The sequence below is a fragment of the Nothoprocta perdicaria genome, unplaced genomic scaffold (genome assembly GCF_003342845.1).
Source record: "Nothoprocta perdicaria isolate Ctin4 unplaced genomic scaffold, notPer1 scaffold_132, whole genome shotgun sequence".
NCBI lineage: Eukaryota > Metazoa > Chordata > Aves > Tinamiformes > Tinamidae > Nothoprocta > Nothoprocta perdicaria.
This window is the reverse complement of record NW_020454450.1, coordinates 747,882-774,764: the sequence shown is the minus strand read 5'-3', so window position 1 is coordinate 774,764 and position 26,883 is coordinate 747,882. Positions and strand designations below refer to the sequence as shown.

Here is a 26,883-nt window from a genome sequence, read left to right as displayed (position 1 = left end):
CAAAGTTACCTTCCTAAGAATTGAAGCATACTCTTGATGTATCTGARCCATTAACTGCAAATATCCTATCTGCATAAGACAGCAACCCTCTGCTGAGTCTCCTTCCTGACCCCGACACTGGATTCTGGAAGYACAAACCACACGAGCAACGCACTCCCTAAAGAAAAGCACTTCCTACACTGATTCAGATGTATTAGGGCTTTCATTTTTCCCATATGTAACTGGAAGTGTCTTCTTTGTGCTTCTTGTTTTATACGCGTTATGTTCTTTTTTATTAATCCATTTCTTCGAAGAGGCAGTTTCTTTTCTTCGCATAATCCCATATGAAAGCCAGCTGTAAAGTCTATACATGCAAGGATCCACATTCCTCAAAACTTGGCCTTCAGAAACTTCAGAATATTTGCAACTAACTCCCTTTTTCTAACAGCCAGCTACAATAAGAGTTATTTATTTTCAAATACTGGCAACAGTACAGTTTTAAATCCACTGTTTGACAGACATATAAAACAAACTGCACTATCACGCTATTACATTAGTGAACAAAGCACTATCCAGACATCAGATTTTTTTCTTCTAAATAGAAGAGAATAGGGAATTGAACTTCAATCAGAAAGAAGCTTTTAGCAGGCTGAAGCATTTTAATAGGGAATACTTCAGACTTTTAGCAAGAGATAAAAGATGAAACTACTCTCAACTTGACATTAATACCAGGTAACCTTAAGATCCAAAAATAAAGAGGGCCATCTCCACCTATTTTAAGAGAACATGTGGTAAGCATTTATTAAGTAATTTTACAAGTACAATCAATCCAACACTAAGTTGTCTGTCACTTATTTTATAAACAATATGACGCTTTCCAGCGAAAGAACAATCTTCAGAGGCTATTGTGTTAAAATTAATCTGGTCTGGAATAGTGCAGTTGTACTTACACCTTTAGTTTGACATACAATAGGAAAAAAAGCAAAGTTGACAAGTGTTCGTATGAGCAGGGATGATATTGAGATTGTTTTGAAAACAGCGATTTGGGACCCATGTCTGAAACGACCAGGGTTGGGGGCGGGAGGGAGGGAGGGGATATCACTTGGGTTCCCCATATTCAAAATAAGGATAAGAATTCATCCCACTTCTTGTGGGCATTGCCAATTACCCTATTTATTTCTTCAGCAGAGTAAGTTCCTTAGAGCTAAGTTCCAGGTCTTCTGACCCTTAATTATTCTGAGCTTCAGTCTATGACCATGTGTGCACAAGGGTGGTACCTAGAGGCTTTCATTTTTCAGGAGACTACACAAASAGAAGATAGTCCTTGGCTTATAAGAATTTATGATCCAAGTCAGTTGCAAGAAATTACAATGACCTCTTACAAGTGCACAACACAATTGCTTCAGTTTAGTACCTCCAAGGATTAGTGTTAAAATCTGATATAAAACATTGAGCCACATTCCTCATTGCTACTCAGGCCACAATATAAACACGGCAAGTGCTCATGATAGTACAAGTTGAAGACAGTGGGCTCCAACTCTGCAAACACAAAGCAAAGGAAAACATCTAACTTGCCCTGGTCCCCCTCTCATGGTTAACCAGAGGGAAAACATTTAGAAAACTGCAAGACCCTAAAACACTTGAGACTCAWGGAAAAAATGAAAAATCATCAGTTCTAGTTCAGGACTGCACATAGTTTTCATGTCTTTAAAACAAATTTTAGTATTCAACATGTACACAAAATTTTGGTGACTGTTTTTTTCAGTTCCAGAATAGGTTTGCTTCCAACAGCTGCAGTTTGTCAAGGGCTCATACACTGCAAATTATGAAGCTGCTTCTAAGTTCTTAAAGACCTACATATTTCCTGATTTCAGCGAATTTTAAGCAATAATCCTGTACTCAAAGAGCAAACGAAACCTTCCTCCCACCTAAKCATTTAATTAGCTGAATACTCCAATTAATGTGATTTGTCTAGTTACTTCTCTGTTTCTCCAGCATCTCCAATTTCAGAAGCACATTAATGCAACAGTGGTAATGAGATATGCCTCCGGGATGTTTTTACTCAGCACTTCAAATTTTTTCAAACACACCAACACAACACTGTTCAACACCTATCATTAATATTTGCTGTATATCCTCATTTCCCTAGCTTCTTCCTTTTCAGTAGTATTACAGCAACAAGTTAAAAATAAGCTGTAAAGTTACAGAACTATTTGTTTCCTCTTGCAGATTGTAAGTGAAGGAAATTCTATTCATATAAAAGTATTAAAAAGATGCAACACTTCTGGAAGACATAGGGACAATGAGATGACAACATAAAGCAAGAAAAAGAAAATTCAGACTAATGCAGCTCCCTCTTGTATCCCCTTTAATGGTGAGTAATAATTGCTGGTGAAAACGAAAGTCATTTTAATGGAGCTTTACAAATATTTTTCTTGGTTACTTCCCAAACCATAAATGACTATTTGGTATGGTAAGATAATGGCTTAAAGTCCCAGGTTCAAAATGCTCTTTGGGATAGCACAAGATGGGTTTTAWACCTCCTGAATGGAAACCTCCTGAGATTGATATTTCTGAGTTAACAAGAAGAGTCCACTACAGGTCAGGATCTCTGCTTATTGCACATCAACATTTTAGTTTATCATGAGTCTCACAGTGCAGCTAAAAGGCCTGTCCAATGGTTTCTTGAAGAAAAATTCTCACAGAGAAACTCAGTAGGTGTGAAATGCTTTTCAAAATTAGTGTATGCATTTTCCATGCTGATTTGCCCAGATGTTGTTCAAAAAGTTGTGCTCTCCTTATCCTCTATAATATAGTTCCATTTATTGTTTCTAGTTTGCTTGGAGAGAGTTGCCCACATATATCTGGTTACCCTTGAAGGGAGTGACATTGTAGACCTTGAAAATATTCAGGGAACTGAAATATCCAGTTTTAAAGAAAGTTGGAAAACAACTTAGTTGATCTGCATGTCTGAGTAATTCAAGGTGGGGGTACCTGATCCAGCACTTTACCATCTTCCTCACTGAGTAAAGTTCACATATATAATAAAAATACAGGCTTTTTTTTAAAAAAAAGAGGTTGTTACAAAGCTTTTCTTGAATTTCCACTTAAAAGGGATCCTTCTTTGTTGGACCAGTTATTGCACCTATTGTCATTACACGTAATCATCTTGGGGTATTTGCTGCAGTTGTCTTGAACATTAAAGCACTGCAGCATTTCACTTATTCCTCTATAGGAGCATAATCAGCATTTGCATTAAATTCACAGCTGTGTTAGTGGTTCAGAAGTTCTAATACACTGAACAAAGTCACTTCCCTGACATAATATGACTACTGTCACTGTTTAGGAGACTAAGAAAAACACAACAAAAAGAAAAGAGAAACCCCCCCAAAGATCCAAAAGTTTTATCACTTTGTTGAGATAAAAGAAGGCTTAGAAAGGGACTTAAAGGGCCTAAAGCATCKCTAAGAATGAATCCAGGTTGCTTGAAGGGGCAAGTTTATTTATGAAAAATTATCTGAAATATTAAGCACCTACAACRCACTTACTAGCACTAACAGGTATGATCCATTTTCTCTATATTTCATTTTTTTTCTGTATTTTCTTTTCTTACCTCTGTGAGATTATAAATTCCATTTTTTATTTGCACTGCAAATCCGCTTCATACTTAAAACTGAAGTATTTAGACACTTCAAGTGAAATGTTTCTTCTGAAAGGATCAAGGAATCATAAGTAGAACCTGAGGTCTACACAGAGGAGAACTCTGGAGACTAGTTCAAAGTTACTGTTTTGTCTTGTAGCTGCAGTTTATAACACACTATAAAAATAACCAATATTTTGTTATCCCACAACTCCCTTAAGGCCACTGAGAAATCAACATCTTCACTGCAAGTTACCAGAATTTTCCTCTACATTTGCTTGGGTTTTGCCTCCACATATAGGAATCAAAATATTATACAAACTACAGTAAACAGCTTTGTATCATTTCAGAAGTTTCTGAAGCCCTTTGGAGTTTTTATTAGTCCTGAGTGGTGAGGGGATGATGACTTGCCAGGGTCTGGCATTTCTCATGTTCAGACAACAGCAGCATTTCCAGCCTAATATTGGTCCAAGGTACCCATTCAGTAGCGTTTTAAAGCCAACATAAAGGCCACACTGTGCTGCTCTGAAACCTCTAAAACCAAACCTTTTAACCTTATACAAACAAGTCCCAATTATTTAAACTGTTAAAAGTAAGTTATACTTAAGTAGATTACAATTAAATTACTTAATTTACTAGCACCAAAACCTGTTGGCACCAAAATTAAATCATTATATCCAGTAACCTGTAGACCAAAAATTATAGGCCAAACTCTTGAGAAATAGTTCAGAATGGCAAACACAGACTGGGGCTGCTGTGAAGGAAGAAGAGGAAATTCACATTGATTTTTTTTTTCCTTTTGCTTACAGAAACTGAGTGATCCTGCTTGTACTTCCAGAAGAAACAATTCTGCCCATTTTGTCTTACAAAGGCTAAGTCAAAAATCATCCAGGCAAGTTGTGGTCTATTCCTAACTCTATACTAAAGCCCTCTCCAATTTTTCCCAAGAGAAAAGCAAACAAAAAAAACCAAAAACAAAAACAACAAACAAACAAAAAACCCCACCCACAGAAAGTGGTGCTAACTTCATTAGTTTTCAATTCGTTTTGTTAGGTTTGGTCTTTATATGACAGCAGTCAACTCCTGAACTGCATTTTATCAATAAACTTTCACTAACTCTTAGAAAAATCTTTTAAGAATTAAAATACAACTAGACAAGGTGTTTTTGTTAGCAAATTCTTTTTCTGATCATCACAGAAGATTAGCTTCAGAATGATGCTGTCTTATAAATAGGAAGAGAAACATTTTTTTATTCAAAGTAATTTCCATTCAGAGAACTGTGTAGCAGATTTTAGTTAACTGCCCATACAAGAACTCCTTAGCTATTGCTTTCCATCAAAGTTTTATGAGATTTGATTTACTGGATGGTCCATCTTCATTGTTCTTCACATATAATTATGTTGTGACATAAATCAGTTGAAAGGGCTGCCTTTTCTCCTGAAGGAATCTAAACGCTGTACAAATAGAGTATCACAGATTTCTAGAGTGGAACAACATCTACCAATATATGAAAAATGTCAGCGATTCTTCACAAATATTGGCTCTGCACATACTTCCTCAGTTTTAGCTATTTCACAATCTAGTTACAGCATGTGAACCTAGTTGGATATTTAGTTAAAAATCAGAATGCTATAAAGCCAACTAAGGGTATTAATGCATATATACTCTTGCTTTAAAAAAAAAATACGTCAAAGTCTAATGAAAGCAGTACTTGAGCACTGAGATRGAAACTTTTTAGAGCCAATAGATTACTTAATTTGTTACGTCTGCGTATGCCAGCTAAAATCAAATAAAAGCTGTGCAAATTTATTCCAGATCCTATCAAAAAACTTCTGTAGACATCCTGAAACCCTGCACGCTGTGTTAGCAAAGCAGAGCATTTTCCTTATTTTGTAAGAATGAATTAAATAGCTGACAATTCTGAATAATAATTCTCCATTTTGAATGGGAAGAATGGGCCACCTTAATTTAACATGTGCTGCAGTGTACTGCAGCTTCCTCTTCCTCTGCCCCAGAAAGTGCTGTCATTTCTCCCACTCTATTGCTCTTTCCTTTATCCTCCATGTTTTTTTCCTGAGTACCTGTAATGATATCTATTCAGGAGATAGACTCCACCTGCACTTGAGAAAGAAAATAAAAGGGAAGGATGAGGGACATGACTTTTTTCTTTCTCTTTAAAGATCACAAAGCTACTGACATTGCTCTGTACCTACATCAAAAGGCATCATGCTTTCAACTCGATCTTAAAACTGATGAACAACTACTCCAGCAAATATTCCTCCCTCCCAAAAGGTGCCATATATAAGTCAAGGTTTCCAGCAAGGTTGTGCAGTTAAATACTAACACATCCGTTATATTAGTATTTATGTGTGATCCTTTGGTCAAAAATTCACTCAGAGTTCACAGAATAAAACATGTTCACTTGGCAACTGGCAGGGGGTGGTTTAYGTTTCCACTAGAAATGCTTGCTGAGTGTGGCAGTGCTACACTAAAGGAAAACTGCAAATAGAACAGCAGGGAATACCAGCATAGGAAACAATCATCATCTGTGAGCAAAGTTTTAATTTTACATTAAAAAAAATACACCAGTCGTGGGATAAGATACAGAGTTTTAACCAGAATAGAGAATAGTGGAATTCCATTAAGACAGTCTTCCCCTTTAACGGCAACTGATAGCTGATTACTCGGTTCACTCTCAGTTATTTTGGTTAGCGTTCCCTCCTCCTCCTAAGCAGAGCATTTTCCAAGTTTCTAAATTCAGGAAGATGCACTCCTTATGGGCAATGCCATTAGGCTGGAATACCACTGTAGAATTGCAATGCATCTGACACGAGCAAGCACCAGAGGAAGACTTCTGATTTTGCTGCACAAAAAAACCATTTTTGAATATTTCTGAATACTTCATATCTAAATACACCAAGTAGACAAAGCTCTTGATTGACTGCCCTTGCTATTGCTCAAAAGAAGTCCATGCTATTGCTGTTAGCTCTTGGGATACCATAAAGAACTAGTTTGTATTTTCCTTTGCACTCAGCATTTACATCTCTCTGGTATCCACTAAAGAGAAACAGAGCATCGAGCAGACCAGGAACTCARCTTTGTAGATAGCTACAAGGTAATTCAGATGGAACAAGAGTAAGTTGGCAGCTAACATTTAGGAAAKAGAAATCTTTCATTTGCAAAACATCTATGACTTAAGTTCCCTCCTCACCACTTCATTTAGCAAATTCATGTCCCTGCAATTTTGAAATCCAAACCATGACATAATGTTCTGTCTTCTAAAGGTAAGAGGATAAAAAAGTACGTATTTTCTTACCTTTGCATTATAGGGAATATAATGCTTTGATAAGGCTTCAGGAGTGTGCATCCATGTTTTGTCTACAGAAAAGACAAAAGAAACACTGAATAGATTATCTAGTTGTTAAATATAACCATAATAACTATCTGAAAAGCATCAACCATCTTCATTTTGTTCAGATAATTATCTAAAGTCTTTACTGGAACTGGAAGCAAAGACACTGTACTCTGCAACTTTCCAACCATTTACATGGAACAGCTTAGATAAAGTGTGAAATTTGGTCAAGAGAAGTAACTGAATCAATTTACCACAAGAATTCCAGCTCATCGCAGTTGAATATATTTTCTGGTCCAGGGATGTTTCCTGCTTCTGCCACTTCAATACATTCTGTTGGTTAAAGCACTGACTACATGTTCACCTTTTAATGATTTGGTTGTTTGGATGAATTAAGAGATTTAGGAAATTATTTTTGAAAAATTAAACTGAAAATGAACAGAAAACCAGTCCTATTCCTTCCAGAGCTAAACCAAGTCAGATTGGAGAAATTTAGACCATATATAACCTTTTACTATATATTCTGAATCAATTTGCTTATTTTCCTTTCATGATTTTCACATCTCAGGAAACTACACCATCATCTTGCTTTTTCCTCTGTGTTTTACACAGTAACATCAGGAGTTAACTGTTTTTGAAATTGATCTTCCTCCCTTAACTGGTCAATTAAAAGGAATAACAGAAGAAGGAATTCTAAACACTAGAAATACYTCATTTGTATCAGAAGTTCAGAAATCCTCTAAAACCTTTCAAATGAAGACAAGAAAAAGAATGTATGAAGATCCAAAATACTAAAACATAACTGCAGGAAAAATTCTCTAGCACAGCACTGTAAATATTTCCACACATTTAATAGGGAGTAGTATTTAGAACATGAGACTTTTTCTGTTTTTATTAGAGTGAATTAAAGTCCCAAAACCTGGAACTTGATGGAATTAAGTAATGGAACAATAGCTTAAAGCAAAATTCTACCCTTGGATATTGCCTTTAATAGGAGTTGCAATATAGTGGTTAACTGTTCTCTCACTAATACATAGCAAAAATAAAACCCACTCCAGTTAAACTTTGCAGCATTTGCTCTTAATGAGCCAAAAAAAAAAAAAAGCTATAGACTCTAAACCAACAAGTAACTTTTCTGAATAAACAAGCAGCAAGAAACCCGTAACACAAAGTAGTCATCACAGTCACGATTGTAACAGGATCAAAACTCCAAAGCTAGCGGGAGATTTTCTTCTTTCTTTAAAGAAATCTCACCCTATACCACAAAATGGTCAGCTCCGTCATTAAMGAGTGACAGGGCCACTTGGTAACCAAGGAAAGACGATTTCTCCATTCAGAAGTACCCAGGACTACGCTTATGCACTGCAGCGGGTTGTGACTGGAATACTGGAACCAAGAGAACTAATATCCCCAAAACATATTCTAAACTGAAGTCTGGTTTCAGTACATAGAGTACAGCCGAGGTTATAGAGAAGAAAAAAAGTGACAGCCAACGTGAAATAGGAATATTAAAATAAAGCCTGACAACCCAGAATATAAGCATTATATTTCAAGTCATTTCACTCCTCTAAGTCAGACAAGCAGCCAAGTCACTGGTTTTGCCCGAGAGACCCAGATGCAGAGGAGGCAGCAGTGGCACAGGGCGGGACTCCTCCGTCCCAGCACTCACTCCAGCAGAGCCACGACCTGCACACGGGAACCCTGAGCTCTGCGACTGGCCTCATCGTGCTGGGGGAAGCAAGTGCCCACACACCCCTTCTCTTGCACCTCACCTGCTCACAAGCTTCAGTAGAAGTCTTGCAGACTTGGGTGCTCAGTAATTTTCAGTAGTAAAAATTCAGTAGTAAAAGTGTTCCAAATTAATACTGAGTTTCCAAAAAAAGAAAAAACAAAAACCCACCCACATTCAACTTGCTAACTAGCACCAGCCCAATAAGATTGTATGATTTTTATGCAGATAAATTATTAGACAGGTACCAATACAATTAACTACTCCAAAACATTTCCTTCTCCTTCCCATCTCCAAGCTCGACAAGGTCAAAGAAGAAAAAAAGATGCTATTTCTTTTATTTCATTTTGTTATAATAAATAAAGCTACTTTTTAAATCCATCCACTGGTCTACCAAACCTCAAATCATAATGCTACAACAATCAGATTGTAGGAAGGAACTAACTGTTACAACAGTGTTCTTATGCATGCTGGTACAATAATTTGGGACAGATACAGATATATGGATGGATGCTGTCAGCTCCGAAGGAAAGAGATAGCAGTAAGTCACCAGGGTACCAAAAAGATGCCTGGATCCTTTGAAAACTCAAGACAATGATTAAAAGCTTGAGTCAGCAAGCAGCGTTTCCAACATGCGCGCGTAGACCAGGAGACACTGGGACACAGATTCAAGTTGAGCACTGATTTAGAAGCCCATTTCCTAGAAGCTGGTACCAGTTAAAAGAGCGGTGACATGGCAGGGGCGGGGGGGGACATTTCTTTAACAGCTTACAAAAGTCATTGAAACACATATGGCAAAAGGGTGCAAAAAATATCGCAGATACTACASAGAAGTTCTTGTGACCAGTTTCTCCTGTGGAATTGTAAGCTCTGATTTTGGATGCTTGCCATTACCTTTCAGCACCTGTTTGAAATACTGCTTCGAGTCTGATTCAACAGCAGCTGGAAAATACCAGATTTCAGAAAAAGTTTTGCAAATAAATCTGAAAACTARGAAAACAGAAAACCCATAAAAAGATATTCATTTCAATAGCTGAGGTACAYGTGGCTTGCTATTTGTTTTACCCCTTGCTTCTAAAGTCAAATTTAAATGGGTTTTCATGGTTTGCTAAATTATTCATTCTGAAGCAATAAACAAAATATGAAACCCTACACTGAAACACAATGAAAAACACCATCCACATTATTATTTTATTGATTACAGCACAAAGACCTAGAGGCTTCACAAATAAGTAATGCAATGAGTTCCAAAAAAATCCTTAAAGCCTAAATAAAACAAAAACTGACAGATGCATTCATCTAACATAATGAAAGCTGAAAATGAAGAGGCGTGGGCTATCACACCTTATGAAAGCTATAGATATTTTAGAGCTGCTCTTTGCTCATACTGTTTTGCACTCGATACTTGCATAAAAGTTCAACTAAGTACTCAGATATTTTTTTGAGAAATAAAATTCAGTTGAGTTCAAACCATTCTAAGAGCATTAAAGTAGTAGGAGGATTATGGATGGAAGAAGTTCTAGGAGGACAGCGCCTGAACACATGGTGGGCTTTGGCCAAACCTACCATCAGTGTGGGGGGGGAAAAAAGAGGAAAAATGGATCTATTTGGATTCTGTTGGGAATTCAAGTGCAAAGGATAAGGCACAGCCCTGCTCAAGAGGGTTGGCTTTCCCTTAGCTTACATGCAATGCCTGCTCAAATGCTTGCCAGGGAAGTATGCAGTACAGACTTGGCAGAAAAGTCTTCCTCCCACTCTCTCAGATACCTTCCTCTCCATGTTACTTGTTGACCTTTCTATTGCTATTTTTTTTTTCCTGAGTAGTGAAACCTCCCTAAAAGGGCAACTTCAGGTAAGCTTCCTGCAACCCCACACTTGCCATTAATGCATGTGACAAGTGGTTCTACTTACCCCTGCTCTCAGAGCATTTATGAAATTTTTAAGTCTGGCCATTACACTTAATCTAATGTGCAGAGAATATAAACCTGAGTTGCATACCTTAAATGTTACAGTGAAAACACAAATTTCTTGAAGCACTGAAGCTTTTTCTATCCTCCTTCGGCAAGAAACCTTTACCACGGACAGATGTTAAAGGTTTCTTGCCTAAGAATGTTCCTTTCCTTGCTCAGGAAGGAAAGTCTTCAATAGGGACATGCAAAAACTGTCACCCGCTTGAATCACTTATCTTGTGCTCCAGCTTGATAGGTTCTCACAAACTGAACTTTGGCTAGTCAGAAAATGCTTTCATAAGCTAAGACTTCTTCACTACAACCAAGACTGACACCTTGAGCAAAGGGATTCATGCTTGGTACCAGAATTTTTATTTGGATGCCATACCTCAACATTATTAACCATGAATCATCTTCTATGATTCAGCTACAGTGTTTGCCTCAATCACCTTCTACAAGAATAAACTACAGAGCCTGAATTAATATATGTTTTAAAGACAGCAAGTTAATAAGGTACTGCCAGATTATAATGATTAAGTAATTGAAATTGAGTCAAATTCTACCCCACAAATGTATAGGTCTATTCARGGAAATATGCATAATAAAAAACCCCACCTTTTGTTAAGCATGAAATGTGCCTTGGAGACATACTGATTCTTAGCCAAGACACTGGAGGCCTTATCTTCCTAGAACAGAGTGGGTTTCTCCAGAACATTTAGCTATTCTGTATCCTCCCCTCAAAATATTCAGGACATGGTTTTAAATAGCTCCTCATTAAAATAACAGAACAATACAAGCAACATTGGGTTTGCATAGTTAAAAAACATTAAAAAAGAACCTAGCATTTGCATTTCCTCAAAGAGTAACGCTCATTGCCCAAACTACAAACTTTACATTATATATTAAGGACAGACAAACAGAGCTTCCTAAACTGAAGGGGGGAAAAAAAAAATTGAGCTGTTCAGCCCATACCCCTTATCTTGGTGCTGCCAGAAGAGCTGCACTGTGCCTCTGCTAAAAGCCCTGAGCTGAAGAAACTGAAGATATTATTGGTGTAGTATAACTTAAGCAAAAACATTTTCCAAAATCATCACTAGCAAGTACATACAAATCATCTTCTAACCCCCTCATTTCATTTAGAATTATTCAAATATTTTAGTATAAGGAAATGGGGACAAAGTGAAGCTTGTCCCCATTAGGATATGAAATTGGTTCATTTTCAGTAACTGGAAAAAGTTAAAATTCATTTTTATTTTAATTTTCTCATTCAATAACATTAAAATAACATAATAAAAACATTTTTCAGTCCCACTAAAACTTTTCTTAAAATGCAAATAAGCTGGAAAGGGTGCAGCAGCAACCACTTCAAGCAACTACATAGTGCTAAGCTGTAGCTTCCATACCTACCTACAGGAGCACAATGCTTTTAAGATTCTAAGGGACTATATTTCACAATACATTTTTCCAAATTTAAGCAATAGTTTTATAAGAAGTTCTAGGAAAGCCAAGTCACCACTGATTGCTATCAAACTATTGCTTTTTAGTATGAAGTCAAAAGTTATTTCTAACTTTAGCCTAGCCCCATGCAACTCGAGAAGAATCATCTCAGCTGTTATCTTAGAAAAGCTGCTCAATAATAATGCACGTAATAAGTATATATCCTGAGTACTCTATAGCAATATACTCTATACTAGCCTGTAGATCTCAAAAGATAACACTGGCAAAGTTCAGTGTAAAACATTTATCATGATGCTGTAGAAATTGTTATAGAGTAGAGAAAAAGAAAAAAGCTTAAGACTCTCAGAGTTAAGACTTGGGAAGAGTTTCTGCTCTTCTGAAGGTGTTAGTGCTCTGTGATTAAGCAGTTTGCAAATGTGAAATTTCACACAGAAAATGATATTTAGCAAAATAACTTTTATGGATTTATGGATTTGGTCACAATATTCTCTAAGCAGAGAAAAGATAACCTCATTTCTGCAACACTCTGAAGATCACGTGGATAAATAAGCAGCACAAAACAATTGGGCAAAAGAAATGTCATAAATAAAAATGCCAAAAGGTTTAGAACAGGTCAGGGGTCGTATTGCCAAACTGCTATCCTCACCAAAGGAAACATGATTCTACGTAGAGTCAAACAGAAGCAGCACAACCACAGGAAAATTCCTAAGAAAAATCAGGCTTATTTGTGCCCAATATGAATCTTACCAACAKTGCCAATGCATACTTGTAATTTTTCCCTATGCTTCCTCTAAAAGCATGATTCACTAAATCCTAAAGAGTTCACTCTAGCTCTCTTCCCCCTGCTTTCAGACTCCATGGATGACATCTGCCTTTTTTTTTTTCCACGCTAAGTTTTTTGTTTGTTTTAAATATATCTCTAGGTAAAACASATAAGTAAATAGATACTTGCATATATGCATGCATACACATGCTGCAAAACTGGTCACTTACTGTGTTTCACTGATAAGTAAAACTGAAACAGTACAGAAATATTTAGTACATAAAATTAGGTTTYTATCCACTAAAATTTTGTTCCTATAAAGATTCATTTTAAAAACCAACACACAGTTATCAATTACTAGCCTTCACGGGGAGGAGGGGAAAGGAGAGAGTATTTAAACATGGTTTCCTTTTTTTTCCTTAGAAAGCTATYAGGGATTTTGAAAACACTTTATAATCAAAAATATATACAGACCATGTGGAAGATCATAATGACTGATACTGCTGCCAAGAATATCAGCAGGAGTCCTGGTGATGAAAGATACAGAGGACACAAGGGAGCTGACAGACATCACAGCTAGGTTGCTCTCAACCATCTTTGAAAGAACATGGAGAACAGGAGAGGTGCCTGAGGACTGGAAGAAAGCCAAGGTCCCYGCGCTCCTCAAAAAGAGGCAAGAGGGAAGATGCAGGGACCCACAGGCCAGGTAGTGTCACTGCAGCCAGCTGCCGCTCCGCACAGTCCTGCTGAGGGCAGCTCTGCAGTGCTGGGCACCCTGCTCCAGGCCACCCCGCTTGAGCACGGCGTCCACTACATGATCTCCAGAGGTTCCCGCCAACCTCACCCTTCTGTGATCTCTGCAACGTAACTCAGGTCAACAATAAATTTAAAGAGCGCTTTTTAGCCAGTCCATACCTATAAAACTACATCCTATAATATTTCATGGCTCTTCTGCTTTGTCAGATTAGGCTCGTTAAACCCATCTCTTGATATTTCCATAAACAAGACTGATAAAAAGTCACTGTATAGAAATGGAATTCACAATCCTTTTGATTGATGATGGGCTATTACCTCAACATATTCCATTTAATAAAAGAATATCATCTAAATCTCATAAGTTGATAGTCTGGCAGCAATTACCAACCTTATGAACTCCTTTTTTATTGAAATAAAAGAATTAGAAAATTCAGATTTCTACATTCAAGAGCAGCTTTGTTACTGAACATTGTGCTTTATGTAAGATAAGGCTGACATTTATTCTGGAATGAAGCAGGACCGTTGGGGAATAACAAAGGATGAGTCAAATTCAGCTGGGRTTTACAACTTCCACAATATCAATAATGTCTATGGGGTTTCATACTACGTATTGCTAGGTTTAGTCCAAAGTTCATATACATACCTATATTTTTAGCACTGATTTAAAATAGTTTCACTCTCTTACTCCTAGAAAGTTTGGATTACAGTCATACCATATTTGAATAAGTCTCTCTAAAAAAACACTATATTTCTTTCACATTTCTGAAGAGACAAGGCCAACAAATATAAACTCATTGTTGTTTACATATATGAACCAGTTCCAAAACTAGTGTCAAAAAAATTAGCAAAAAATGCCAAATTAAACCAGGAGATGAATCTTCATTTCCTAAAAATAAACCAGTTAATGCTTTCTGGTTTGCGCTTAAACATCAAATGCATGCACAGTCACATAAGGACAAACAGGTAAATCAGTTTAGGAAGCAGTATTTTTAAAACTAGGAAAATCAGTATGAAGATACAACATTTGACAAGATCTCTTAAAACAATTGCTTTAAAATATCTAAGATGCTTGAAAGAGACTGAGATTATCAAGGTATAAACATATCTTAAGGTTAACAGGACTGATCTCTACCACTTCTTGCACTACAACCTCCAACAGTATTTGAAGAGATTACAAGAAGAAATTCAAAGTGATCATACTCTCTGTGATCACGGTGTGTCTTCTGATATTCCAGACAGTTTTTATGAGCTGGAGACATCTGGATTTGGTGAATAAACGTGCTAGAAGTAAGTGCACTAGACACACAAGGCTGCAGTTATGCTGTCAGCGCACGTTGTGATGAGCTATGATAGACTCCCTTTCCAGCCTGAATATTCACAGCAAGGAGGAATTCTTGCTACACTAACATCTGCAGTCTTTCCAATGGAATTTACTTAGCTACTAAAATAGAGGCTCTAGCTCAGTAGGTTTCACTTAAATTTTCAGCAGAAAGGAGTTTTACATCACAGGAAAGAACTTACTTATTTCTAACACAGAACATGCTATTCAGGACACATTCGGACAAAATAACAAAATTGCTAGTAGAAAAACTATATCAATTTCTGTCTAAATGTTATATTTAATAATAAACTGATCACAAAAATAAGCAAACAGAAAGAACAGCATACATGTGAACATTTAGTGATTTGAAACACGTCTAGAAAGGGTACATTTCAGATTGTGACGAGCTCCAAATAGATTCCTATAGGTGCCAGACACTCGGTAGCATGGGCATATTAAAGCGTGCTTTCCAAAACAGCTTCTCCAAAAAAGACCCAGTGAAGGCATATAATACAGAAATCATTAAGTCTCTAGAAGTTCTAAAAGCTTTCAGTAAACATCTCTTTGGAAAGGGAAAAAAAAAAGTATGAGATTCAATTAGAGCCTTACACTGAAGAARTTTTTGCATAGCTATCACTCCAGATGTGCTTTTCTCTATACATCTCTTAGAAAATCTCTTCCTACCTAATCAGAAGCAACTATTTTCTTCTATTAAGCATTATTTTATCTTAAGTGTTCTCTTTTACAATGCTAATATTTAATAGTCTAAAAGAGTTGTGCAAACACTTCTTCCATAGAGTATAAGCCAAATTACTTACCTTTCTTCCTGCTAAAAGCACGATTCATGTTGAAAATATATCCAGATCTGTTTATTTTTTCCCTTCACTTTAACCTGCAGAACAACAAACAGGGAAAAAAACAAACAAAAAGAGAGAAGTTGATTATTTTTAATATGAGGATAAGCTGCTAATTTCAAGAAGTTCATATGTTTTTATTGATTCCCAAGTAATTCAGTATAATAAATGGAGTACAGGTTCATAAATGGAGTTAAAGGAATTATAGTTTTGCAAAATTTTGAGTGAGCTGGAGTCCCTAATATCAAGTGACATTTTAAAGTTTTCTGTAAAGCCCTTCAAGAGACTTATGAGAGACAAGGCAGATGGTCTTATGCATGAAGACAAACACTACACATAAGCTTTACAACGAATGCTGTCTGCAGGGCTCCAYATAAACATTTGGTCCACATATTCACCACCCTGTTCTGTGCCACTTAGGCTGTCAGCTTATTTTAAGCTATGCTTTCATCTTCACATGAGCTTGACCATCTAAAAAAAGCACAATATAAAATTTCTTCTTCACACTAGGGATTCAATACTGAAAAAAATCCCTGCAATCACTGTGACAGTCTTCTTGCTCCACTTACATCAGAACTTTTAGCCTTACCAGCAACTGCCTCACCTGACTGAACTTGCAAGAGTCAAGTATAACTATCCGCTATATGGTCACRTGTGTTTATAATATCACTATATTATACTGCATTTTCTTCATACAACACAAAAGATATCCCTTTATATGCTTATCTTGCTTTTAGATTCACAACACGGTATTAGAATTTTCTTTTCAACAGCAAGATTTTGCAGGAAAAAGAATCTGATGTCCAAAACAATTTCCTTTCATAACCCACACAGATTTTTCCTTTTTTTTCCTCTAACTTGCCAGCCAAAATCTTCCCTTTCAAAGGAAAACACCTAGAATATTATCCTTACTTTTAACAAAACCAGAAGTTAAACCAATATTTTAAACAGCAGATTCAAAATGGCCAAATGTACCTTTAAGATACTTTACACAGACTCTTTAAAACAATAGTAAAAACAAAAGTTTCCCCTTAAAAAAAATTTAATTTTAATTAAAAAGGACAGTATTTCCCCTCAATWAAAAAGGACCTCTCAGATGCAGAAAAAGCAGGTGGTTAAAAGTTGCACAAGTTTTCACATTTCAAGGTCAGATCTCAAAAAGGTTTATTTGCCTTTAAAGCTTAAGGGTTTTAGAGATACTGCACTGCAAGAAAGCCTGCGAGAACCTCAAACRACAAAGGACAGCTTAGTTTTAAAATCACACAACAGCAAGAATTAACTACCAGATTACCCCCGCCTTCTACTGGGAAATCCTGCTAATGCTAATTTCAAAGACGGGGGCAATGGATAAGGCAGGAACCCCCTCTGGAATCCTCAGTCCTCAGCTGGATATTGGGCTGCACCCTGGTATCAGGTGTGCAGCAGTGGCAATAGCAAGTTTTGATTCAGAGAAGGGCAACGCTTGCWTTAAATGCATCTGATAACAATATTCCCCCAGACAAATCAAATGAGAACCAGCTGTTCTCTGATCATAGAAGCTAGGCAGCTTTTCAAATAGTATTTAATTCAATTTCTCCCAATTCTTTCCAAAAAAGTAACACGCAAAGAGCTGCTGGAAGAAACGGGTCAAAAGAGCCTGCTGGGAGCTGGTGCTGAAGCCACAAGGTAGGTGACTGCCCCAGGGTGCAGGGCTGCTGCCCAAGCAGGGTCGGGGTGGGTGTCCCATCGAGGCGTCTGTTTAGAGCAGCTAAAGCAGCTCTGTCTCCGAGGCATTAGGCAGTGGGGACCAAAATAGTGCATTGCTCATCACTGAGGAAGACACACCTAGGCAAAGAATGTTTCTCTTCCTTACTGCTAGGAGTTTTCTTCAGCTTTCTTCAGAAATCAAATCATGCTTGGAAAGGGAAGCTTGCATGTAAAAACCCAAGTGATTAGCTGCCAAATTACAGAGAATTTGGACAGATATGGATTAGGGAAGCTTGGGGTTACTTTAAGTTACTTCTTTGAGGGCACAGTGAAGATTGGGAGCTTGGAAAGTAAATTCAGAGGAGCACAGGCAAACCCTGGGGGTGAGTCTGAGTCAGGGCAGGGAGGGTGTGAGCCTGAGGGCTAATCCYGCAGCACGGGAAGTCCAGTATATAAACTACTCCAGGAGACAGAGACAGGAAAAGCAAACGCATCCATCTCCTTTTCCCTTTCATCTTTGCTTCCATTAACTCCTCACTTGTAGAGGTCAAGAAGGAACTGCTGCCAGCCAGTAGCAAGGCCTGGGAGGACCAGGGGCACTTGGTGACTGGGATATTTGCAGGTGACCGCTCCTGTGGGTACAAAGATGGCAGGGTTTGAACCTGAAACTCTCATCTTGCAGTTACTTTATACCACTGATTATAGTGTCYGTTTGGTCTTCTATGCTCTATGCAGCAGAGGAATCTCAGCAAAAGGAAGGAAAGTGGCAGCCTTCCAGGCTGCAACATGAGCAGCCGCAACCTCCCCTGGCTGCAGAAACAATACCAAGGCTTCCAAGCCTCTTCAGACAGACATCTGTAAATGCCTGTGGGCTCCAGCACAAGCTCTGTGTTTTGATGTGTTTTCTAAATTTAGATCCATCTCAGACAAGCCAAGAGAAAGGGCACTGAGGAAAGGGAGAGAATCCACCCAACCCAACTCCTATCTCCTTTAGGAACAGGGCATCCCTCCCACCCTAGYCCTTTCCACCCCTATATGTTTTTAGGTTATTACCTGGGCTAGGCTGCTTTAGTGGTGGCATATGTGCAAACTGAAAAAAATCAGGTCAAAAAAATCAGCCTAATTGCCCCACACTCCCCCAGTGATGCCCTGTGACAGGCACAGGGAGGCAAGGTGGCCAGGGAAGCGCCATCAGCAGGGCCCAGAGTGCAAAGKAGGGCACAGCTGGCACAAGCATCACCAAAAAGAGCTGGGAAGCATAGCACTAAACCACACTCCACTCCTCAGGATGCAACCCCTTCTTATTATGACAAGAATGACCAGGAACTCCCTAACTGAAGGGTTAGGCTAATATAGACCAACTCTTCTCAAACCAGCAGCAAGATACAAGAATCACTGATTACTTAATAAGAAAAATCTAATAATGCAGTGACGTATATTTTCCATAGCAAGAAGCCTTTCCACCACAGGTAGAGCATTTTGCTTCCACTAAGTCTGCCAAAGCTAGAGGAGTATTTGCTCCTCAAAGACCATCTGACTGAGAGCAGGCAGCTCACGCTTTGCTATCGCCGTGAACATCAAGCAGAAACCAGGCCTAAGGAAAACTACATGAAACTCTATTACAGCAATTAAAATGAAAAAGGAGAAAAATTGCTAGTCATCAAGAAAGAAAATACGAACCAACAATGAAGGTGACATGTGCAGGTCACAGAAAGAACTGCTAGCAAGAACAAGTCCTCAGCAGGATGAATTACAAGTTTTACTCTACAGGAACAAGAATTAATTCTCAGTATTTAAATATTCAGTGCAGAACTCTAAAGAAAACTTCTTTAAAGTAGATGCAGGCAATGATAAATCTTAAGACCAGCTATCAACTACCTATTCTATTAAGGAAAAACAGAGATGGAAAATTYATCAGCTTCACAAATGCCCGTTTTTCCAGATCTGCATTTTAAAGCATTAAGCTAATAAAAAATATTACAAGTGTGTATTTGTAGGCAGTTATTTTGTCAAAAAATATGTTGAGACATATTAGTGGAATATAATACTCATAGAACAAATGACTTGCACCATGCAAACAAAGTTTAAAACTAACAGGAATATTTCTTCCTTCCCAAACTTCCTATATCTCACAATAAGAATCAATACTTTTTTTGTTCACTGCAATAGCATAACCATAACAAGACGCAAGGAACTTCCTTTTTCCTCAAAACCACAAGTGCAATGTCGAATGAAACATAGGGGAGGATTTCAGTCTTGCCAGCCTGATTGCTTTTAAACTTTACATGAACTTACAGGTGTCTGCTGCTTAGCACCAGTTCAAAGGCTTGAGCCGGCTTCTCTCAYGAGCAACTCAGACACTTTTATCTGAATTCTGGGACAAACAGATGGCAAACTGTTGCTTAATCTAAGGACAGTATTTGATATCCCAATAGACATCTCCCTAGATCAAGGTGAGGTTTTGGGGGGTTTTTTTGGGGCTTTTCACATCACCTTCAGAGATGAAGGAKAGGGTTTTTGTTAGTATTTTGTTTTTAAAAGCACCACAGTAGATTCGGCGATGGGAGTCCATCAAACCCATGAACACACAACAGCTCTCAGAAGTAAGACACATCTGCTGCAAGGACACACAGAGCACGAGCCCCCACTTTCAGACGCAGCCCATGCTTAGATGGATAGGGCTCAAGTGCAACATGGCCTGGTACTGAACAYGGATGGGTTACACGTGTGCTGGTGTCTTTTCTCCTCCAGAGAGTTGATATGTTGCATAGAGCCTAGTGAAGCTGTATTTGTTTTGTCACTGACAGATTATTTTCAAATTCCCTATTGAGATTATTTCCTCTGCAAAAAGCAAAATATTTGGATTTGTTGTTTAGTCAAACAAAAGCACATTCCTATTAACCTTGTAGATTTTTAATGCATTCATTGCATGTTCACAATCGCACCACAGGAAAGGGCACCAGAAAAGCAGAAACAGAACAACTTGAACATTTAAAAAGTAATCTCCAAATACACAAATGCAAGAGTTTTAGAGACAGCTCAGTTATGACCTACAGCAAAGAGCTTTTCACATTTCAGAGATCTGCTCTAGAGGCACAACCCTGTTGAACCAGAGGCAGCACTTGAACCTACACTACCCAAGCCTATTTTATTAGGCTTAACAAGAGCTTGAGAGCCACCACCGTGCACAGCTGCTGAGCAGGTCCCACAAGGCGGTCTACACACTTCCTTAGACACAAAACTGAAGCTAAAAAAAGATAATTACTTGAACATGGAAGAGAGTGTGAAAGACCAGGATGTCTGTTGGGACAGAGGCCTTCAAAAGACATTCTGTGGATGGACCAAAGAACAAGCAGCAAATGCACAGCTGAAGACAAGTCCTTATGCACACATCTATACCGCACAGGCAACTCTATATATTTCAGTATATATATATACATATATATGAAYGTTTCCTTCCTATCAWGGGTTCAAGAGGCCTGCCACAAAAGTACTGAAAAAGTATACCATTTACTTCACAAAAACTTTTCTTATGTGATATGGAACATCTTCCCTTACATTAAGGTCATTAAGTTTCTCATTAATTTTAATACAGTCAGTATCATACCTTTAATTCTTAGCCTGAAGAACAGTAGTAAGTTGTCTTTAAATAGATAAGCATAACTGAAAAAATAGTATAACAACCTAAATCATATTCATTACAGATTAATCTCTTCTTCTTGGCTGGTAGATCAGGAATGTGCTAAAGCGGTTCATTATAATGTCTATTAATGAGAAAGGTTCAGCTTTTGCACATTAAGTTTATCACAGATTTTATTTCTAGATTTCAGTAAATGATCCAGCCCAGAGCAATTTTTAATAGAAATAATGAAAGTTAGTGATATATGTGCTACTACATAATAGAATTTCTGAACTGGCAAGGTTTAAATTGCAGCATTTTTCCTAGAAAGGAATGCTACATAGCTTTGAAAGCAGCTAGGGCTAAGGAGTATGTATAGGCTTGGAAAGTGTTATAGATGAGCAAGGTTAGAGTCAAACATGCATTGCACCAGAGTCATACTGGGCTACATGGGACTAGCAAAGCTGGAATTTCGGTCCCTGCTCTGGTGAACTTCCACACAGCTGAAAGAAATGCTTAGGCAGAGCTTGACACTTCACATGCAGTTTGTTCAGCTTGGCAAAGAAAATGCATCACTGAGACATTTAGTGTGTGGATGAAAACCTGCCTCCCCTTGTCCCTTACACTCACAGATTTCAACAATGACAACTCTGAAGAAAACATTACTTTCTTCAAAAGGAAGGAGCTAAGTTGATAAGAAAAGGAAGTAGCAGAGAATCCCTATTTACGGCTACACAGGCAAGATTCCAGGATCAGGTGTCAAAAAGAGGAAATAATAAAAATATCATCTCCATATTTGGTATTTTCAACATTTTCTTAAAGATGCGCTTAGTCCTCAAGTGAGAGGCATGTAAAAYCACATCAGCTAATACATAGACCAGAGTCCAATGAAAGAAAAATATCAAAGAAACAATTTTCTAAGGATGGCCTTCACGAAGGCCATCAAACTCCAGACGAACCCAAGTTCAGCAGTGTGGAAGCACGCTGTGCAGCACCAGCCYGACGGAACAAAGCGGCCGCCGCCACCAGTGCCCGCAGCTGCGGAGCGCCCAGGTGCGGGAGCCCCCGCGGCCGCGCAGGGGCAGCGCTGCAAACGCCCTCCGAGTCCTCAGCACGGCCACTGCTTTGGGCTGTTTTTCCACTGTAAACACTATAAAAACTGCTATGCGAGTTAAACAGCTTAAGAAATCTAATTAGGCAAACTCYACTAGTCCAGCCCCTCAGTCTGGGCTGATGATTCAGTTCCAGTCCCTGCCACAGTGCACAAGCAGGACAGCTGGGCATCAAATTGGATCCATCCAACTTGGAATCAGTGCCTTAACAGCTAAAGGAACTGCACTTTAAATAGTGGGCTTCATCAGCAAAGGCCTAAAGCAGTTTCCCAGCTACAAACACTGTCAAGTTACTGGGTTTTGCACTGACAGCAATAAAAGGCTGAATGTTCAAATAAAACAAAGTTCCTTGTTTGGCTCAAGTATGCACTATGGGATTAAAGAGTAAATTGCAAAGCACAAGCTATTCTTAACAGAATTACAGCACTTTCCATAAGTCTGCTATGGCAGAAACAAAGAGACAGTCARACATACAAAAGACCTACACAGTCTTAAGAAACCCATTCCCCTACCCCCAAATAATCTCTGCATCCAGCCAAAAGCGTCTGCAGAGGTTCCTTAGCATCCGAAATGCGACCGCACAATGTTTTTAGGTACTCACTTTCCTGAATTCAGTGCTCAAGCAAAGAACAAACAAATTAGAAGGAAAGTTTGACTAAAGTCCTGAGAAGGCTTTTCTCCCTGAAACCAGGGCAACGTTAACTTCTTCTCACAGCACAGGCCAAGAGCTGATTAACTACAAGTTTTTCTTGTTGAAAGTGGGATTTGTGCTATTCAGGCATCATTTGCTTCTGCCACAAAATCACATGTCCAAAAGAAATGAAAATTAGATAAGACAACATATGCTTTAATTCATATTTATTTTCTAGAAAGATGTAGATTGCTTGGCTGAAAACAAACCTAGTTCTAGTAAGAAGTTCTTGGACCTGTTTAATACATYTCACTACTCTATTAGGATTTTGGCAGCAAACATCCCTAAGCACTTTCAACAGGTAATTAGCTCCCTTCTACCCAAGTCCTCAGTTTTAATCATTATTTAAAACAGCGGGAATCAAGCAACTAAAATGATACGGATCAAATCATACCTTAAAGTGAGAGCCAATTAGAGTTTGTCCTTACACATTATTCCAAAAGGCACCGCAATTAGCCAATTTATTTTAATAACACTGCAAAACAGTTGAGGATAAAAATACCTCAAACCATTTAATTACTTGACTTTCAGTGATGCTAAAAGCCTAATGCTGAATTAAAAGCTGTATAATCCAATATAACCTGTAAATAATGCAAGATGCAGGGTTTTTTGGKTTTTTTTTTTCCTTTTTTCTTTTWAATAGAGGACAGGGTAACTGCCCATAAAGAAGAATGTAATTAGAAACATGGTGCAAACGTTGCCACTTGCAGTTTTCAGAAGCTCAATGTCGCTCTGAAGCGGGGCCCAGGCTGGGAGCTGCTTGCAGGCGCAGGCGGGCACAGGCCGCGCGGGGCAGCGAGGCGCAGCCAGGCTGGTACCCAGCACGTGGCAGGGCCACCCCTCCGCCCCGGCTGGACACGGCCCTCGCTGGCTCCTGCAACTGCCAGCCATGGGAAGCAAAAAGCCAGGGATGGCACCAATCCAGGTGTTTCGGAAGGGAAAGCAGAGATGTATAGGGACACCAAAAGGCAGGGATGGTGAGAGTCTGGTGTAAATAGGAAAAGGAAGAAATAGGAAAGGCGTTTTAGATGAAAAGGTCATGGKCAGCAGTAGGGAGCGTGGTCATATTTTTACCTGTACACATGAAACTACTACGTCCTCCAAATACAAGATCCAGCAGCACCTATTATCAACACGCTTCCCTTTTGAATCAAAAAAACTGCAAAAAATCCCAAACAGCTACACATCTTGCAATTAAGACTACAATTAAAACTTGCGTCCAAATAGTGATTTGAGTAAAGCATTTTTCAATCAGCCATACCAGCGGGAGTTTTTAGCTTCTGTCACTAACTACTGAAGTTACCAAAATCTGATGTTGATGAATCTTGCCTCAAAGATTCCTGTATAAATACTCYGTGTAATTCAACTTAGCAGTGCCTCAGCCTGCCCTCACCCACAGTGAGGGACCACCACCAGAACTAGATACTTGCTGRGATGTCCAAAAACTGCAGTGCTTTCAGAAGGAGGGGAAGCAGGGAGAAGATTTTGCACCTAATGAACATGGTTTTGCCTTTGGACTCCACAATTCCAAATACTATAAACCTGCTGAAAAGCAGCAAAAGCAACACAGGAATTTCCATCTAAGCTTCTTAAATTTGCTCCAACTGCCTCTACAAACTGCTTCCATGTTCTGGTAGAAGTGAGACCTATTAAGCAGCATTTCCCTCCAGTGGGTCTGGCTCCGTCCCAGTCTGTGGAAAGGGAGCCCATTCAGACAAAAAGGTGAAGAGCTTAAAAAAACATTTCCCAGCACAAAAGATCTCCCAGGCAGATCTTCCACAAACGTTGTCTGACAGGGAAAAATCTATCCCCTCCCATTTGGTCCCAGGCTATAAGGCCCTTTCCTAGGTGAAAACTTATTATTATCTGAACAGACACAGAAGAATATTGCCACCATCAATCTATTTTCTAAACACAAAATGATATCACACAAATATGTTTTAAGACAAAAAAATGATCAGAATAATATAAAACTGCAGAAGTATCTTGGTTCTTCTTGACACTCACAATTCAGGAACGATCTCCTCAAAGCATGCCTAATATAAGAAATGACAGGCCTTCACAAGGAGCTTAACAAGTTCCTGTGATAAACTATTTTTAACAATATAGAGAAAAAATAAATATATTGTTAAAAAAATCAAAAGAACTGCCAACAGCAAAGAGTTTCTGAAGGAAGTTGACAAATGCTGCAAGAGGGGGGAGCAGCTATTAACTCCCTTTTGGTGCTTAAAAAAATATCATCTCTATCCTCCAAAAATGCTAAATTAAAACATTTTTATATATTACATATATTTAAACAAAAAAAATCACATGCAGAGAAAAGATTTAGTCTGGTAACTCAGTGTGGTTATAAATATCTGCTAAAAAGCCAATTCTAGGGTCTCTTAGGCCTCAGCCCAAAGGCAGTTTCTTTCACCTGTACTATCCAAGACCTGTTCTGTGGCCAAAGACTGAAGAGCATTCTCTGCCCTGAGATAGCCCTAATCTTCTTCTCTCTTTTCAAGCTGGGGGACAAAAAAAAAAAGAAAAAAAGAAAAGAGAAGAAAAACACACTAATGAGCTGCCGAAGGAGGAGGTGACTCACCTGTTGGAGAGCATAGAATAAAAGAACAGAGGAGGAAGGTTAAAGTGCTCCAAATCTGCCAAAATTGCTAAGTTGTGGATATCAAGAGACAATGGAACTCGTAGGGGAATGAAAGCTAGCTATATTTTTGAGAAGTAATGATACTATGGCAACATTTTTCACTGGAATATGGTGTTGTGGTACCCTAGCAATAGCCCTCTTGATGCTACGTTAAAGAAAGTCCTGGGAAAGCAAATAGCATCAACTGACTGACCTGGCCTAAACTGAATTAAGTTTTTACACTTTCTCAGGGTACTGGAATAGATTTTTTTTTGTTTTTGATTTAAAATCTAATGTAATACCAGGTACTTGCTCTAAAGAACATGCCTGCAAATAAAACAAGTAAGGCAAAAGAAAATGTTTTGCCAACCCTTAAACTGTCTGCTAAATGCATGCTTTGGCTTATCCATATATATCAAAACAAACAAAAAAAATTGGTAAGTACTTGCTTTACCTTCCTTTCAAATAACATTGAGCCCAAAGGAAACTTTTCCATCCTCCCCCAGAGGATCTTGGTTCCTTATCCATACTTAAAATAATTCAGTTTTATTATTTAATCTTTATGCAAGTATATCAGAAATACTTGCACAAATAATTCAGTCGCTGCCTTGTAAAACCCCAGGTTTTGCCTTTCTGCAGTAAGTCAGTTCAAACTTCAGTTTTTGAATTTCTTTTAACCAGGCAAAACTTGCTTTAACATTAAAGAGGATAAGCAAGGAGATTGCAGCCTCACTGAACTTCAGGGGTGTTTTGAATGTAAATATTGAGAGATCAGCTTGGAGAAAGGAAAAACATAAGGAAAGAGAAGGAGATGTCAAATATGTTTATTTCTCAAAACAACCACCTACCCAAAGGAACAAAAAAGGTGATTTTGATCAGTGATATCACAAATAAGAACTACCAGTTCCTGAGCAGCATGGTAACTGAAACACAGTAACTTTGGCTCAAAGTGCTTTGGATCAACAACTTGGATAGACTCGAGGGTGGACTTCATGACAAGGGGGCTCATGAATAGGGGAAAAGGGCACAAGCAGTTGTTCTCTCTACCTCATCCCCTGCAAGGGGCTCCAAACTTTGGTTTTTTGACTTACTAAAAAGACTTGAATAAAGATTTGGACTTGAATCATTCATTCGACCGACTTAAAGGGGGAAAAAAATCCCTTAACTGGAAAAAAATGCACGATCCTTTACTGTAAAGTAGTGAACAGCAACAGTTAGAGGAGCTTACCCTTTTGCATTCAAATTTCTTGCCAAGGAAGAGAGCAGGCACTTGTTCGCATGTAGTATAAATCACTCATTTGTCAGTATTTGCGAATTTCTGTCCCTGCTGCTTTATACTTTCTCATGTACT

General features: G+C 38.4%; 1 protein-coding gene across 6 annotated transcripts in view; it reads right to left on the bottom strand.

Moving 5' to 3' along the window:
• GULP1 (GULP, engulfment adaptor PTB domain containing 1) overlaps window positions 1-26,883 on the bottom strand; it is a 95,007-nt gene that overhangs the window by 31,840 nt on the left and 36,284 nt on the right. For all 6 annotated transcript variants that reach the window (XM_026033708.1, XM_026033710.1, XM_026033713.1 and 3 more), the window contains exons 3-5: window positions 26,761-26,881; window positions 15,766-15,839; window positions 6,936-6,997 (exon numbers count right to left, since the gene is read on the bottom strand). In XM_026033708.1, coding sequence (XP_025889493.1) covers window positions 6,936-6,997; window positions 15,766-15,793 — 90 coding nt within the window. In that variant the 5' untranslated portion in view covers window positions 15,794-15,839; window positions 26,761-26,881. The remainder of the gene's footprint in view (window positions 1-6,935; window positions 6,998-15,765; window positions 15,840-26,760; window positions 26,882-26,883) is intronic.